At 43.6% G+C, this 17,272-nt stretch overlaps 1 protein-coding gene across 1 annotated transcript in view; it reads right to left on the reverse strand.

Moving 5' to 3' along the window:
• cica (capicua transcriptional repressor a) overlaps nt 1-17,272 on the reverse strand; it is a 118,131-nt gene that overhangs the window by 53,016 nt on the left and 47,843 nt on the right. Inside the window, 3 exon segments of the mRNA XM_061897285.1 lie at nt 61-192; nt 12,073-12,337; nt 12,595-16,032. Of these exon segments, the coding sequence (XP_061753269.1) occupies nt 61-192; nt 12,073-12,337; nt 12,595-15,873 (3,676 nt within the window). The 5' untranslated portion in view covers nt 15,874-16,032.

Below are 17,272 nucleotides of genomic sequence, written 5' to 3' on the forward strand. Positions count from 1 at the left end.
TTACGAAACACTGCGGATTTTATTTCAATGTTATAATTTTTTTTCTTTCTTTTTTTTTACCTTGGCTCTGATTGACAAACTGCTGGCCGTCGGCGGGCTGGGCGGCCGCTCCTGGTTGGCTGGGCTCCAGGAAAGGGACGAGCGAGTGCCAAGGGAACACTGGCACAGAACGAGGCTCCACGTTGGTCCACACTGTGTTTGCATGGACAGAGAGAGGACAGCAGGGGGAAAGGGAGCGGTCAGCATGTTTGTCCATGTCAGTGCAGATAGAAGCCTGACTTTTGACCCCGTTGCACTGCTGAAGACAGAGTTGCATACATTCAAAGCTTATTAACACATAATAATGGTACTGTCTGCGAATGGGGCGGGTCGTTACAACTCTGTACTAGGACTAGGGCAGGGGTGTCAAACTCAAATACAGAGTGGGCCAAAATTTTAAACCGAACAAAGCAGCCGGCCGAGGTTGAACAAATTAACCTTTTAATAGGGACCCAAACAAGTTTTACATTGAATCTTGAACAAGCAAGGCTTACAGTATATAAATTTATAGTGACATGCAAAATCGAGTTTCATATGATAATAATAATTTAAAAATATCAATGGCATATCAAATAAAATTTAAATAAAAATGGAATGCCTCTTTTCGGCGGCGGGGTTGAGGTGGATGGGGTTTGGTGATAGCGGGGGTGTATATTGTAGCGTCCCGGAAAAGTTAATGCTGCGAGGGGTTGTGGGTATTTTTTCTATCGTGTTCATGTCGTGTTACGGTGCGGGTGTTCTCCCAAAATGTGTCATTCTTGTTTGGTGTGGGTTCACAGTGTGGCACATATTTGTAACAGTGTTAAAGTTGTTTATACGGCCACCCTCAGTGTGATCTGTATGGCTGTTGACCAAGTATGCTTGCATTCACTTGTGTGTGTGTGTATAAGGCGCATATATTAAGTGACTGGGCTGGCACACTGTTTGTATGGAAGAAAAGCGGACGTGGCGACAGGTTGTAGAGAACGCCAAAGGGAGTGCCTTTAAGCCCAGCACCAATATTGTTGCCCGGGATGAAATTGGGGAGGGACACTGAACTTCAGGAGTCCCCTGGGAAAATCGGGAGGGTTGGCAAGTAAGAGTATTAGCGGTGAATGCGGTGTTACAGCAGCGGGCCAGCTCTAATGTTAATTTGATAATGCCTCAAGGGCCAAGTTAAATTACCCGGCGGGCCAAATTTGGCCCACGGGCCAGAGTTTGACACCCATGGACTAGGGGATAAACGATATCAGTATATATCGCGATAGACAGGTAGTTCTTAGATAAAAAATGCGTCCGTTATTTATTTCTTCTTCATCGGGAGAAAGCAAGGCAAGGTTGGTTGCGTGAACAAAAACATTTGTTTACTCGTAACCGAGAAACACAGGAGGAGATCACCCAATCACTAACAGCCAATCAAGTAGCAGTATTAACTATCACCTTTGGTTGCACAAATCTTGTTGTCTCGCGGTTGATTCTTTGCATAGAGTGAGAAGAGAAAGTAAAAAGGAAGAAATTGTGGATAAAAGAGGAAAAGTGACCTCCACAGTATGGCAGTTTATTTGATTTTTTTTTTTGTAAGGGACCGTACGTAGTCAGTCCAATGTGATCTGTAAATGATGCAAGGCGCTTGTCCCCTTAGCCGCGCTCACCCTTTAGAGCACAGCTGTAACTTCCTGGCATTAAACCTGCAGAGAATAGTTCTTCTCAGGATTCTCTTTGTTTAAATTACCATGAATTGATTTACGTGGACCCCGAATTAAACAAGTTGAAAAACGTATTCAGGTGTTACCATTTAGTGGTCAATTGTATGGAATATGTACTGTACTGTGCAATCTACTAATACAAGAATCAATCAATCAAATGTTTACACTTTGCAATATTTTGTTACACTTTATTAAACATTTCTCACGTTTTACTTATTTTTGCGTCTTCATTTTTAAGATGTTATTGTCAAGAGTACAATGTGATTTTGCTAATTTGTTTACATTGTTTGGGTGTTTTCCATGCTTGTGTTGACATATTCTTTAATTCAGTAACGTGCAGTGAACTAAACACCAGGTGAGGCATACTGTACATACTTTTCTTTCTTTTTTTTACTTAAGTTCTTTTGTGCAGCTCTACTCATTGTTGATTTAGGTTGCACATTAGAGTTATTCGCTTTCATAAAAACGTTATCATAATGATATTATGATATGATAAATGGGTCTAAAAACTATTTGATAAAGTTGTTATTAAATACTTTTTGGTCCCATTTGCTTTTAACAAAATAAATCAAGTATTGTGAGTGTATATTACCTTTCTGTATTTGTATCTGAAGCAGCAATAGCTATCCTCCATGAAAACGTACTTTTCTATGATCGCATTCATTTTGTCTTAAAGTCCAGTTTAGAGAAGTATTTAATCTTGGATACAGTATATAATCATCCATATTGGCAGAAACATTCATTCAATTCAATTTAATTCCAGGAAATTAAACAATATTTTTGCATCTGACAAAGAACACCCACAAACGCTGACTCACTCTAATAAAAATGCCTTGTTTGTTATAAATACAGTTAAAAAAAGAAAAGAAAAAAAGGCTGTCTTCTGCTGGAGAGACCTGTGTCTGCGAGCTTGAGCGACCCCACTTCTCCCAGTGTGGCTAGTCAGAGTACTGCCGAGGCATTGAACCACGAGTTGACAATGTATCGCTCTCTACCTTGAGGCAGAGGTACTTGCTGCCTCATGACCTGCTTTTCCCTGTCGCAACAAGCATGCGCCCCCTCGCACGCACACGCCCAATACACACTGTGTGTAGCCGTGGAGGCAGCGCCTGTGTCTGCCTCACTTCTTGTCTGCTGCATTGTTTTGATCAGGAAACATGGAATTTCCCCAATTTTGACCATGAAAATATACAGTAACCACACCAAAATCACACACAAAGCATAAACCAAAAGAGAAATATTAAAACTGATTTTATTCTATCACTTCGTTTTGGAACATCTCATGGTTAAGCCACCTGGTGGCAGGTGAGGCACTGCCTCACTTGCCTCCCCTGACAGCATGTCACTGCTTTAATTTATGCCTTGATAGTTTGGTAGCAAAGGAAGGTTACATTTGAAAAATAAATAGCTCTGCTTCTTAACACACCTCATACGCAACTGCTGTTTCCATTAAAAATAAGCAGTGGGGCCAATTTATTTGTATTCAGTAATCAGACCATTTCAGATTCTCTCTTCTAAAAAAAAAAAGGAACCAGTGACAATTCTATCCACTTATGTGGTTCTTTTAGAAACTTTCAAAGACTAATTTGAAAACACGCATTGCTCTTCTCCCAAATTATTGCTGACAAACGATATTATTGTCAGCATTAGTTTAAGACCAAGTTAAGCGCTAATGTCCCCATAATAGAAAACAATACAAGTAACCCTTTCAAATAGAGTATACAATTGTATTCTTCTCATTTCTACCATTGTAATTGGAAGGCCAATAAATTCTAATCATCCTAAAAAAGTAAAGAAACATCCAAACAAAATGCACTCTCAATCTCTGTTAGCAAAAATGTATTTCAATAAATACATCTTGAAGTGCAATTTGTTCTTCAGTTGGAAAAAATGGGCCAAGTGTTTTGTTTTTTTGTGACTTTCCAAGAAATTCGACATACGAGCCCGATGAATTTTAATTTAAAGCCAAAATATTCCCACACCAAACATTCGCCTTTGGAATCACATTTTTCCCTCCTAATTTGTTTTATTTTGCTGTGCTTCTCACTAGCGGGTCACGACTAGCGAGGCTCTCTCACTAGCGTTTCGGCCCCTGCCAACCGGGACAAAGATTGCGGATGACTGACAAGAGGGTTCACTCCATGAAATTCATTGGACTATTGCAGAGGTATCAAAGTCCTTTTCACTAAGGGCCATTATGTTTGGCCGCAGAGGGTTGCTTCTAACAGTTAATACTATTATCACTCAATTATTTTATGCATTTTATTAGTAGAAAAAAAAAAACTAAAAGGTAAAAAAATATGGTAAGGTGCACCCCGCGACCCCAAAGGGAATAAGCGGTAAGAAATGGATGGATGGATGGAAGTTGCAATAATTTCAAGTCAAAATTTTGTGTATTTTACAGTCCTTGGAAAAACAGTACTTCTGTTTTTTTGACCAGAATTTTACTGTAAAATTTACATTTGTTTTTTTACTGTAAAGAAAAAAAAAATGCAATTTTACAGTAAAATTTGTGGCACCTGAGCTGACAGTTTTTTCTTTTTTTTATCACAAATCAACAACTGTAGATTTTTTGGTTTATAAAGGCTCCACGGTTTATTACACTAAAAATAAAGTACTGATTTTTTCATTGAGAGAAAAATACTGTAAAAAACACAGTACATTACACAATTTTACCATGAAATCTATTGCTACTTTTACATTGCACAATTTGATGGATAACTTGTTTTAAAATCATTATTAATAGCATTTATTTCTATTTCAAAAATGGTTTGAATGTTTGATCATATATTTCTGCATAATTACACAATATTTAAGTTAACATAATTTGCGATTACATGGAGTACATATATTTGATTTCCATCCATCCATCCATTTTCTACCGCTTGTCCTTTTTGGGGTCGCTGGCGCCTATCTCAGCTGCATTCGGGGGGAAGGTGGGGTACACCCTGAACAAGTCGCCACCTCATCGCAGGGCCAACACAGATAGACAGACAACATTCACACTCACATTCACACACTAGGGACCATTTAGTGTTGCCAATCAACCTATCCCCAGGTGCATGTCTTTGGAAGTGGGAGGAAGCCGGAGTACCCGGAGGGAACCCACGCAGTCACGGGGAGAACATGCAAACTCCACACAGAAAGATCCCTAGCTCGGGATTGAACCCAGGACTGCTCAGGACCTTTGTATTGTGAGGCAGATACTATATTTGATTTTTTTTCCCAAAATTAAAATAAAGAATACATTTAGTAAAAAAAAAAGCTACATTACTTTATTGATACATATTTTTTCCAGGCTTTCGAGGGCCAAATAAAATGAAGTGGCGAGCCACATCTGGCTCCCCGGGCCTTGAGTTTGACACCCGTGGACTATTGGATAAAGGTGCTCTCACAAAGGAAACTCTCTTGCCCCCTGTTTGGAAGCCAGAGACGAAGAAAACAAACACCCATGGACATGCCAATTTATTAATGACGGCAAAGTTGTATTATTGTGCGATTTATTGACCTCCCTCAGAGTTCATAAAAATTACATCCACATGTGTCATGGTCAATTAGGTTAATGACGGCAAAGTTGTATTTTTGTTCGATTTATTGACCTCACTCAGAGTTCATAAAAATTACATCCACATGTGTCATGGTCAATTAGGTTAACGACGGCAAAGTTGTATTATTGTTCGATTTATTAACCTCCCTCAGAGTTCATAAAAATTACATCCACATGTGTCATGGTCAATTAGGTAAATGAGGCCAAAGTTGTATTTTTGTTCGATTTATTGACCTCACTCAGAGTTCATAAAAATTACATCCACATGTGTCATGGTCAATTAGGTCAATGAGGGCAAAGTTGTATTTTTGTTCGATTTATTGACCTCCCTCAGAGTTCATAATAATTACATCCACATGTGTCATGGTCAATTAGGTTAATGAGGGCAAAGTTGTATTTTTGTTCGATTTATCGACCTCCCTCAGAGTTCATAAAAAGTACATCCTCATGTGTCATGGTCAATTAGGTTAATGAGGGCAAAGTTTTATTTTTGTTTGATTTATCGACCTCCCTCAGAGTTCATAAAAAGTACATCCTCATGTGTCAAGGTCAATTAGGTGTAAACTCGCATGAACTAATGCGTTGAATCCTATTTGTAGCCTTACTTTATCCACAAAGATTGACATAATTAAATGATCTGAAGACCTATCCATTTTCTGCCGCTTGTCTCTTTCGGGATAGCCGGGGTGCTGGAGCCTATCTCAGCTGGACAAGTCGCTACCTCATCACAGGGCCAACACAGATAGACGGACACCATTTACACACAAGGGTCAATTTAGTGTTGCCAATCAACCTATCCCCAGGTGCATGTCTTTGGAGGTGGGAGGAAGCCGGAGTACCCAGAGGGAACCCACGCAGTCATCGGGAGAACATGCAAACTCCACACAGAAAGATCCCGAGCCCAGGATCGAACACAGGACCCTCGTATCGTGAGGCACACGCACTAACTCCTGTCCCGCCGTGCTGCCTTTATCTGAAGACTTTCTACCACAAATCTCAGCAGGGGGTAGTAAATGTTGCCATAGGGGACCTGTTGACACCTTGTGCCAACTTCCTGCAGTGCTGATGCTAAGGCAGGAGGCCTATATTTAGATTTTGGAGGGAACTCTGCCGCGGGGGCCTCCGCCGCCTTTTGCATGTTTATTTCTGGGACTTTTCTCTCTCTCTCTCTCTTTTTTTAATTTTTATAATGCACGGCGAAAGCAATGCAACGCTACGCTACAGAGGCAGGTGGCTCGCTGGCAGCCGTGCGAAGGATGTGCGAGGGAGGGAGCAATAACAGCGCGCTCGGGTAATCAGCTCAGGCTTTCGCCGCGCTAATTCTTCCAGTGGAAACGGCGTATCCATGACAACACGCCAGCAATATCAGCGCTGCTTTTTAGTCTGTGCGGTGATGAAACACATTCACATCATGCTGGGACTGCCCTTGGTGCCCTGTCTGATTGTCTGGAAGGCTGCATCTGTGTGTGTGTATGTGTGTGTGTGTGTGTGTGTGTGTGTGTGTGTGTGTGTGAGAATGTCCTTGTTGCACTTACACTCTCTGTGCTGCATGTCTAGACTTGTCAATATGTTCACCCTTTGAGAGTTTCACTGAAACACTCCTTATCTCTCCCACACACACATGCACACACACGCTCAAATGTAGGGCGACACCCCTGGCACACACACACGCACGATTTATGGCACCACACGTACGAGTCATGCAATACAAAACACATAATGAACAGCATGTTGGAGAGCCTGAGTGACTGGTATTTTAAACCTCTCGCCGGGCCTCACTACTCAGACAGCCCAACTGCTTCTATTGGACTATTTTGGACACTTTGGAAGAAGTAAAAAATATTTTGCATTATAATAAATACGTCTAGAAAAAAACAGTTTCCACTCACTAATAAAAATAATTTCCCCCACAACATTGTAAATATTATATTAAAAAGGGAACTGGGGGGTAATTTGACCTATCATTCACAATTCTTAAGTAAGAAAAGCACCCATGTATTATTTTTTTTGTACATTAGAAATTGTAAATAAAAGCGAGCAAAAGTCAGCCGATGGTTGTCGCTCTATTGCGCTTTTTAAGTGTTCTAAACTTCCAAAAGCGTCTATCAACATTTTCTACATACATTGTAAGTATGTACTGTAGTTACATAAACAAGTATATACAAACCCTGTTTCCATATGAGTTGGGAGATTGAGTTAGATGTAAATAAAAACGGAATACAATGATTTGCAAATCCTTTTCAACCCATATTCAGTTGAATGCACTACAAAGACAAGATATTTGATGTTCGAATTCATAAACTTTATTTATTTTTTTTTCAAATAATAATTAACTTAGAATTTCATGGCTGCAACACGTGCCAAAGTAGTTGGGAAAGGGCATGTTCACCACTGTGTTACATCACCTTTTCTTTTAACAACACTCAATAAACGTTTGGGATCTGAGGAAACTAATTGTTGGAGCTTTGAAAGTTGAATTCTTTCTCATTCTTGTTTTATGTAGAGCTTCAGTCATTCAACGGTCTGGGGTCTCCGCTGTCGTATTTTACGCTTCATAATGCCCCACACATTTTTGATGGGAGACAGGTCTGGACTGTAGGCGGGCCAAGAAAGTACCCGCACTCTTTTTTTATGAAGCCACACTGTTGTAACACGTGCTGAATGTGGCTTGGTATTGTCTTGCTGAAATCAACAGGGTCGTCCATGAAAAAGACGGCGCTTAGATGGCAGCATATGTTGTCCCAAAACCTGGATGTACCTTTCAGCATTAATGGTGCTTTCACAGATGTGTAAGTTACCCATGCCTTGAGCACTAATGCACCCCCATACCATCACAGATGTTGGCTTTTCAACTTTGCGTCGGTAACAGTCTGGATGGTTCGCTTCCCCTTTGGTCCGGATGACACAATATCAAATATTTCCAAAAACAATTTGAAATGTGGACTCGTCAGACCACAGAACACTTTTCCACTATGCATCAGTCCATTTTGGATGACCTCGGACCCAGAGAAGCAGGCGGCGTTTCTGGATGTTGTTGATAAATGGCTTTCGCTTTTCGTAGTAGAGCTTTAACCTGCACTTACAGATGTAGTGACGAACTGTATTTAGTGACAGTGGTTTTCTGAAGTGTTCCTGAGGCCATGTGGTAATATCCTTTAGAGATTGATGTCGGTTTTTGATACAGTGCCGTCTGAGGGATCGAAGGTCACGGTCATTCAATGTTGTTTTCCGGCCATGCCACTTACGTGGAGTGATTTCTCCAGATTCTCTGAACCTTTTGATGATATTATTGACCGTACATGTTGAAATCCGTAAATTTCTTGCAATTGTACTTTGAGAAACGTTGTTCTTAAACTGTTTGACTATTTGCTCACGCAGTTGTGGACAAAGGGGTGTACCTCTCCCCATCTTGTTAAAGACTGAGCATTTTTTGGAAAGCTGTTTTTATACCCAATCATGGCACCCACCTGTTCCCAATTAGCCTGCACAACTGGGGGATGTTCCAAATAAGTATTTGATGAGCATTCCTCAACTTTATCAGTATTTATTGCCACCTTTCCCAACTTCTTTGTCACGTGTTGCTGGCATCAAATTCTAAAGTTAAAGATTATTTGCAAAAAAATGTTTTTTTTTATCAGTTTGAACATCAAATATGTTGTCTTTGTAGCATATTCAACTGAATATGGGTTGAAAAGGATTTGCAAATCATTGTATTCCGTTTATATTTACATCTAACTCAATTTCCCAACTCATATGGAAACGGGGTTTGGAATACAGAGCAGACCTGGGCAAAGTAAGGCCCGGGAGCCACATGCGGCCCGTTAAGCTTTTCAATCTGGCCCGCCGGACATTCCCAAATAATTTTTTAAGATCGTTAAGATGGAAAGTGTAGCTGCCATTATGATGTGCAGTGATGTTTTCTAATGACCGCAAGTTTTGAACTATACTAAGTATTTCAATGCTTGAAATCTGTGCTTTTGTATGATATTTTAGTGACTAGTGTTGTCCTGATACCAATATTATTTCGATACTTTTCTAATTAAAGAAGAACCAGAAGAAATTGCATTATTGGCTTTTTTTAACAAAAAAATTGTAGGGTGTGGCGGACCAGTACTTTTCAGAGGCGGTATGGTACCGAATATGATTCATTAGTATCGCGGTACTATACCGATACCCGTATACCGTGCAACCCTACGAGTTACTATGGTAATCTACGTCACAGCAGGTCAGAGGAGGCACCAAGCAGTGTGAGTGGGGAGCGTTTCCATAGAGTGTTTCCACAGCGGCCAGTCTGAAATGCGGGTTTCAGGGACAGACGCAGAAGGACATTTTTACAAGAAAGGTCTAAAGCTTAGTGATATATCACATATATCAGATTGTAGGTGGGTTTATGTTTTACCCTTTGTGTTCATATTTCGCTGTGTTTGTTGCATTTGGCTTGATTATAAAATATGTTAATTGAGAGGAGGGGCGACGTACATATGTTCTCAATATTCAAGGTTTTATCTTTCATAGAAAACATTTAAATTCCATTCCGTTTTTAAGGCGGTCTGTCATAACATTTTTATTATTCAATCAGACTTTATTGTGAGGTCTTGTATTAGTTTTCCTAAAAAGAGATATACCGGCCCCAGACACATTTTTTTCTCTAAATTTGGCCCCCGAGTCAAAATAATTGCCCAGACCTGCTATAGAGCGCACCGGTATATTATCTGCACACACTAAATTTTAGGGAACTTTTTTTTCTTCCATATATTAGCCGCACCGGACTATAAGCCACAAATATATACGTTGTGAAATGATTCTGTACATTTTTATCGACAGACCTTAATTGATTCCTAACGGTGTCTGTAACACAGCAGTAAAACGGCTGATCAAACAAAGGAGAAGTCATCGTCAACGGACTCAATAACTCCACGACGACGTCTTGGTTAATTTACCAAGGAATGTGTGAAATTGAAACGATACAAACATAATGCTTTTGTAAGTTAATAATACCAACACGGACACTCAAAAACGTGTTAGCATATTAGCTAATGCTCACAGCGCTAACGTCATTACTTTACTGTATAGCATGTACAAATATGCATGAAAATACTCCTGGGGACGGTTAAGTAAGTATAAACAGTTTTAGTTGGATTGTAAAACTTACAAATGTTGCTCGGAGCGATGAATGAAGAATCAATACGAGGACAACAAGAAGATTGAACAGCGATTCTACTTCCTGTTAAAAGCACTACCGGTAAATGGAAGGACACACTTTCTCAGTATATTCGCTTGTTCCATCCATACGTCCATTTTCTACCGCTTGTTCCCTTTGGGGTGGCGGGGGCACTGGTGCCTATCTCAGCTACAATCGGGCAGAAGGCGGCGTACACCCTGGACAAGTCGCAGACTCATCGCAAGGGCCAACACATCGCTTGTTTTCCTTTGTAAAACCTTTTTATCATTAACGTAAGCGAAGAAAAAAAAAAAAAAAATTGCCGCACCGTCTTGTAAGCCTTAGGGTTCAAGGTGTGGAATTTTACAGTATGTACAGTATGGTAGTAAAAGGTACGTTCATAATATTTAATAGTTATGTATTTTGGCCATTTTAAGCATTTGGCAGCATATCTATTTTACAGAGAAATAACAAAGTTTGCTATTGCATTTAACAACAACAACAAACCTACTGACAAAATACTACATGAGAGAGATCAAAGACTGTTTTGGGACACATGAGGATCCAGAACCTTATAATTTTGAGCCTGAATATAAAGAGGATGAGTTAACCTTTAAGAAGTTGTGTGCTCAACAGATGCAGCTTTAGTGAAACACTAAGCATATAGCGGAAGTATTGCAAAGTGCTGACTGAACTAAATTACAAACATGATAAAACAATCACTTACTGTACAATGTCTGCCCTCACTAGAATGCAGACTGATGGGATGTGTTATATATTCCTGTTTGGACTAAGAATTAATCCTAATCCTAACAAAGGGTTAAAGAAAGAGGCCGCAAAATAAAAATCTGGATATAAGTCAGATGTCAAGGTTTACCAACTTCTAGGTTTATAGCCATATCATTCTACCATCCAGGTGAGAGGCATGATTTATAATCTAGAATTAACTTTCACCAACTCAGGAGGCAATGCAGCAGCCAGCTAACGAGCTTAATATGTAAATACAGCAACATAAAATATTTAGCTCTTTGTGATCAATGCGCCGCTAAAAGTAGTCCCTTAACATTAATACTTGGTTACTCTTCAGATCGCGAGATGTAAATGAGGTGTTGTTGGCGTTTTTTTTTTTCTTTTTTAGAGGGCTCTATGAGCGCAATAGTGAACTCTCATCAGCTGTATTGCTAGGCACCTCGTACATTCCATATTTAACGACTTAAAATGCATAAAAAAAGAAAAACGTGCTTTTGTCTTACATAGGGATTGCAAATGAGGGGCAAAATTGGCGTGCAAGTTCTGTTTGATAATGGCTAAATGTCACAGTGCAGCATTGATCTTCGTTCCACCACAAACTGAAACGAAGCAGTCTGTCCGTACACAGTTGCATTCAACACTTTAAATAAAACCCTTGAAAAACCACAAACGACACATAGGGATAGTTATAGGTTAAGCATTTGGCCGTAGTGTAATAGCCAATGGTTGTCATGGCGATGGTGATTTGCTTACAACCCGCAACGTGCTTCCAAAGTACATAATAAAAAAACAACAGATTTAACTACGCAAATGTACACTTAAGGGCATGAAGAGATATTTTTAGTTGCTCAGGCATAAAACAGAAAATGTGAGTCATTATCTTTGTTTACCTGTGCCAGGGCGTCCCATGATGATTTGCTTGCGAGGGGCAGGGTGAGGGGAATCGGCCGGCAGTATGAGCGGCAGCAGAGCGGTAGGTGTGGGGTGGCAGGCAACCGGCTGAGGCAGCGCCCCTCCGCTGGCCTCCTGGTGCCCCTCGGGTTTCCTCTCCCCGCCCCCGGATCCTGACGAGGACAGGGCGGGACCTGCGGTGGTTGATCCCAGGGTGAAAGAGCTGGAGAGGGCGGCGTGGCCTCCTGAAGCTGGGGTGAGGGACTGATTGAAAGGAAAAGAGGTGTCATATTTAGTTAAAATGTCCATGAAGCACTTCAGTTGGCTAGTATACACTTTGGAACAATTATCTAAGACCATTCCTTTCCCCCATGTGCTGAGCTTCAGGTTACCACTGTATTACCAAACAGCATCACCAGTTAGTAAAACAACGGATTGGATTATTACTTTGGTATCTTGAGGTACTGCTTGGTAGAATTACTTCAATTATCACACAAAACTGGAAAAAGTGTGTTCCTTACAGAGCTAGAAGTGACCAGGACCAAAGCAGAACCAGGATTTCGCAGGAGAACGGCGCCATTGGTGGTGGCTCCGTTGATGGGAACGGGTGCCTGCAGGCCCAGAGGCGCCGCCTGTTGGGCCTGGCTGAGCTCCCTGGACCGACTCCTCTCTCGCCTCGCTAGGGGGCCGTCAGAGAACTTGGCCAAAGGGACATCTGGGTTGCGGACAATAACCGGGGAGTCCCGCAAGGGTACGATGCGGCGCGGTGAAGGTTCCTGGGGCAGCGGGGAGGGGGGAGTTGGCGAGACCAGCATGGGCGGTGGTGTCGAAGCAGCGGAGGATGGTGGTCGGCTGGTGGCGCTACGTGGGCGGGGGAAAGTCAGCGAGGATGGGGTTGTGGGTTGACTCTGGGGGGAAAGGACTCTAAAGGGAGCAGGGCCAAGATGGAGATCCCCTATGACCTGCTCCCCAGGTTTGCTGTGGTAGTCATAGAGTGCTGGCAGTGGAGGAGGTGGATGTGTATCGATCTTCCTCTTGCTGGGACTCATGGGCACCGTAAACGTGAGGTTGGTCTGAAAAGTGGGCACGATGCCTGAGAGGTGGCGTTCTCGTTCTGTACCTAAAGTGCCCAATTTAGTGCCACTCAGCTGGCGGTGACGGCGGGAAGAAGGAGCAGTGATGGGGCTGAAATTTGCTGGGCGGAAGCCGAAGAGCGGCGAGGGAGAAGGTGATGGGGTCGGGGAGAAGGGTGACTGGTTGGAGATGGGTGAGTAAGAAGGCGTGCCTGAACGGGAACCCCCCAAGGAGACCAACATTGTCGCTGCTTCACACTCGTCAAAGTCAAAGCGAGAGAGGTCCTGGGGGAGCAGGGAAGGAAGGACAAGGCGGGGGCGGGAATCTCCTCCGCGACTGCTGGCTTCACTGCTTTCCCGTGAAGTCTCGTCCCAGTCAAACTCGGAGCTGGCTCGGCCCCCGCTTAGTCGGAGGTCAGATGGCGTCAAGGTCCCTGTGCTGCTGGCACCTCCTCGCTCTCGGATGCCTCCGCTGGCTTCCATCTCCTTAGTCCTCATGGACAAGTGTCTTGAGCAGTACCCTCGGCGCTGGGACTCTTTGGAGCAGCCTTCCCGGGAGCACAGCCTCCTCCACTGCTTCCCATTGAACTTCTTGCGGATACCTGTAGGCGTGCACACCACATCTCCCTTCTTGTACTTTTGCTGAGCCGCTGTCAGCGGGGTGCGTGAACGTGAGGAGGAGGAAGAAGTTGAACCGGAGCCAGATCCACCACTACCTCCTGATGCTTTTTCCACTCTGGAGGAGGACGTGCTAGAGGAAGAGATAAGTGGGAGTGGAGGGAGCTGGGGGGTGGAAATGACAGCACCACTGGTGGGTACTCCAATTGGGTCGAGCCCTAACAGGGCGGGGGAAGGAGGAGGGTGAGGGTTAAGGGCAAGGTGGCCAGAGGGGATCCCAATGCCCTGCACCACAGACAGGTGAGGATTGAGGTAGCCAGGAGGGGGCTTAGAGACAATGTGGCGGTGCTGAGTCAGTGCCATGGTTTTGGACCCCGGTATAATGGCTCCCATTGGCAACATGTTGAAGTGGGACACTTCCATGTCCTCCTCTGGGGTCAGTGGCATGTAGGAATGGTGTTGCTGTTGTTGCTTTATACTGTTCTGCCTTTCTCTCTCATGTTTTCTCTGAAGATCCCTCTCCATTGCAAAGTCTTTTTCAATGTCCCATTCTCGGCAAGGAGCAAGGCTGAGCACTGAGACCGGAGTGACCGGTGTAGTTATACTGTGTCCTGTTGTGGAGGACACTGGAGGCATGCAAGGGTACACCCTTCCCAACACAGATCCTACACTAGGTGTCATTCCTCTGCTTAAACGACACACCTCCTGCTCCACATCCATTTCATCCCTGTCCTCCTGCTCCTTTTTGTTATTGCGAGTGCACTCGACTGCCTCCCTTGATGGTAAGTCCAGGTCCCATGGGGGAACTAAGAGCCTGAGTGTTTGTCTGGACACCCACACCGCCTGCGTTGCAGTGGCTGCACCTCGGCCATCCTCATCTTCATTGACCGATGAAGGTCTTTCATCGGACAACAGGACACGGTAGCAATTAGCCACTGCTGGGTGAGTGTCCACCTGAGTCACGACGCCTTCCCGGTACCACTGGCCTTCCCCACCTTCTTCGCTGCTGAATGGCACACAGACGCGGGTGCTGAGTGGTATCGGGTCAACACCCGGTGGGGGGGCATCCAGAATGATATCTACAACCCCTGGGGGGCTGTTGTGTCTATACGGATAACGACAGAGTGTCTTTTCCCCATTTAGTTGCACCTCCAGGCTTCCATATTCACCACTGACTCTGCGGACCACACCGGCACGGAACACTAAGCCCAAAGACCTCCCTTTGCTCCTCCTTTCTGTTCCTCCATCATCAATTCTTCTCATGAGCTGTCGAGCGAGGACTCGTTGATTCTTCAGGCCTTTGGCCAGAGCGTCGGCGAGCGCATCGGGGAGGCTGGAAGACAGATGTGGTAAGGCATCTGTCACTACTTCCAGGTCGGCAGAGTGCTCGCTTGCAGTGTCTGTGGAGGAGCACCGAGGTAGGGGGCTGGGAGACACTTGCTCCGCATCCCTGGCCACCTCCACTCCTAATGGCTTATCCCCTAGCAGTGAGAGGACAGGGGGTCCCAGGGAAACATCCTGATGTAGCTCCCTGCCGGTGGTCAAGCTCTGAAAGTCCCCAATCAGGCTGCGGCTTTGATTGTTGCCGTCAGGACTACCTGAACACGATGAGCCCTGGTTGGGGGCTCCTCCGCTCAGAAGCAGAGGAGGGGGTGTGCTGGATACAAGGTTGCTATGGCTACCAGCGGCAGTGATTGAGCAGTGTTCTGATGTGTATTTCTTCTTGGGAATGCGGGCTTTGAAGGTGGCGGTTTTGCGACTAGACGTGGGGTTGGGGCTGCTGTTTGCGCTCGGCGTGCTGCTGTTACTGCAACTACTCCCACTGCTGTCGCTGTGGCTGCCCGCGCTTAACACTGAGCGTGCTGTTTGCTCATCTTTCCCAGAGTCCACGACAAGTAATTCACCGTCGGAAGAGTCACGGTTTCTGATTGGGTCACAGGACTCAGAGTGGGATGAAAAGGAGAAAGGGTCTTGGCTTTGCTGGTCTCGGTTTTCGTCCGAGTCTCTTTTCTCCCCTCCTTCGGGGGCCTCACCTGCTCCCCGGCGCTTACCCCCTTTGGCCCGGGTGGAGGGGGGGGAACGCCGGCCCTGCTTTTTGATTGGCTTCATCTCGTCATCAAGCTGGCCTCTCTTTCAGACAAGACAAGATTCTTTGTTGGTTTCTCCTCGATTTCCTCCCCCCTCCTTCTTGTCCCTCGAGTTACTTCTTCTTCCAGGGCCGGCTGACTCTCATCGCAACTGGCTGCCTTTTTTTCCCCTCCAGAGATGCTGAAAGAAAGAAAAGCCATCACACATTGCACAACAACAACAACAACACAGTAGATGTCTAATGATACGAATTATGGGTATGGCAAGCAGATAAATTGTTTTTTATTCAAAATGTTTCTCTAAAATATGCAGTGAGGCCATAAAGTGTGTTTTATCTAGTTACACAATTGATGGAACAAACTAATCAATAGGTGACTCGATTACTAGAATAATCGATAGCTGCAGCCACAAAGCAACAGCTTTCACTCTTCTGGGAAGACTTTTGACAAGATTTGTAGTGTTTCCCACACAACCACAATGTATTCAGTGGGGTTTAGTCATATTTGCATAATTGGAATGACGCATTTGCAATAAAAATCAGGAAAAGCGAAACATTTTTACAACAACAAGCCAAACTTACTTCTGTCATTTCTTTTCTTTTTATTTATTAACGTCACAAGACCGAGACGCCTTGAGTGCTTTCAGATGGGGGAGGGGCCAACAGCTACCCTACACTAGATTAGGAGCTAGTGTTTTTTTTTTTATAAACAGTATCTGGAGGGATCTGATTTAAGTTTGTCCTGATTACCCAATACCAATGTTTTAGTACTAGTACCAAATTGTATTTTGATACTTTTCAAAATAATGAGAACCACAAAAATGTTGTTAACTTTATTTTTAGAAAATCTTATAAACCAGTGGTCCCCAACCACCGGGCCGCGTGGCTCGATTGGTACTGGGCCACAGAATAATTTTTTATTAATTTTTTTTATTAAATCAACAAAAAAAAACACAAAATACATTTACAAGTAGTGCACCAACCCAAAAAACCTCCCTTTTTCATAACAAAGAAAAAAAAAGTATGTTTAGCTATTCCTCGTCCTGCAGGGATGATATTTGTATGGAACAGTTTATTTGATTAGTGATTTAGAAGGAGCTAGAACATTACAGGAGATGGTAGCTGCTCGCTTGCAGAGGGGCGCTTCAGTGTGTATAGCCCCAACTTTATCATTAGTTTTAAAGCCAAAATATGTCCGTTCTTCTTCTTTGTCCTCACATTGTTTCTGCTTACAAGTGCTCTGTGTGTGTTTTGTCTGAAGACTGGAATATACATTTGTGTTGCGTAGCTTGCACCCCCGATTGTGTCTTGTTTGATTTATAGTTGTTTCGTCGGGGGTGGTGCCAGACTTGTGATTCTCTTCCAAAACACTAAGGGGCAGTGTATCCAGAAGGACCAACTGCAGACAAGATACTGTGCACT

This window comes from Nerophis ophidion, linkage group LG04, assembly GCF_033978795.1.
Source record: "Nerophis ophidion isolate RoL-2023_Sa linkage group LG04, RoL_Noph_v1.0, whole genome shotgun sequence".
NCBI lineage: Eukaryota > Metazoa > Chordata > Actinopteri > Syngnathiformes > Syngnathidae > Nerophis > Nerophis ophidion.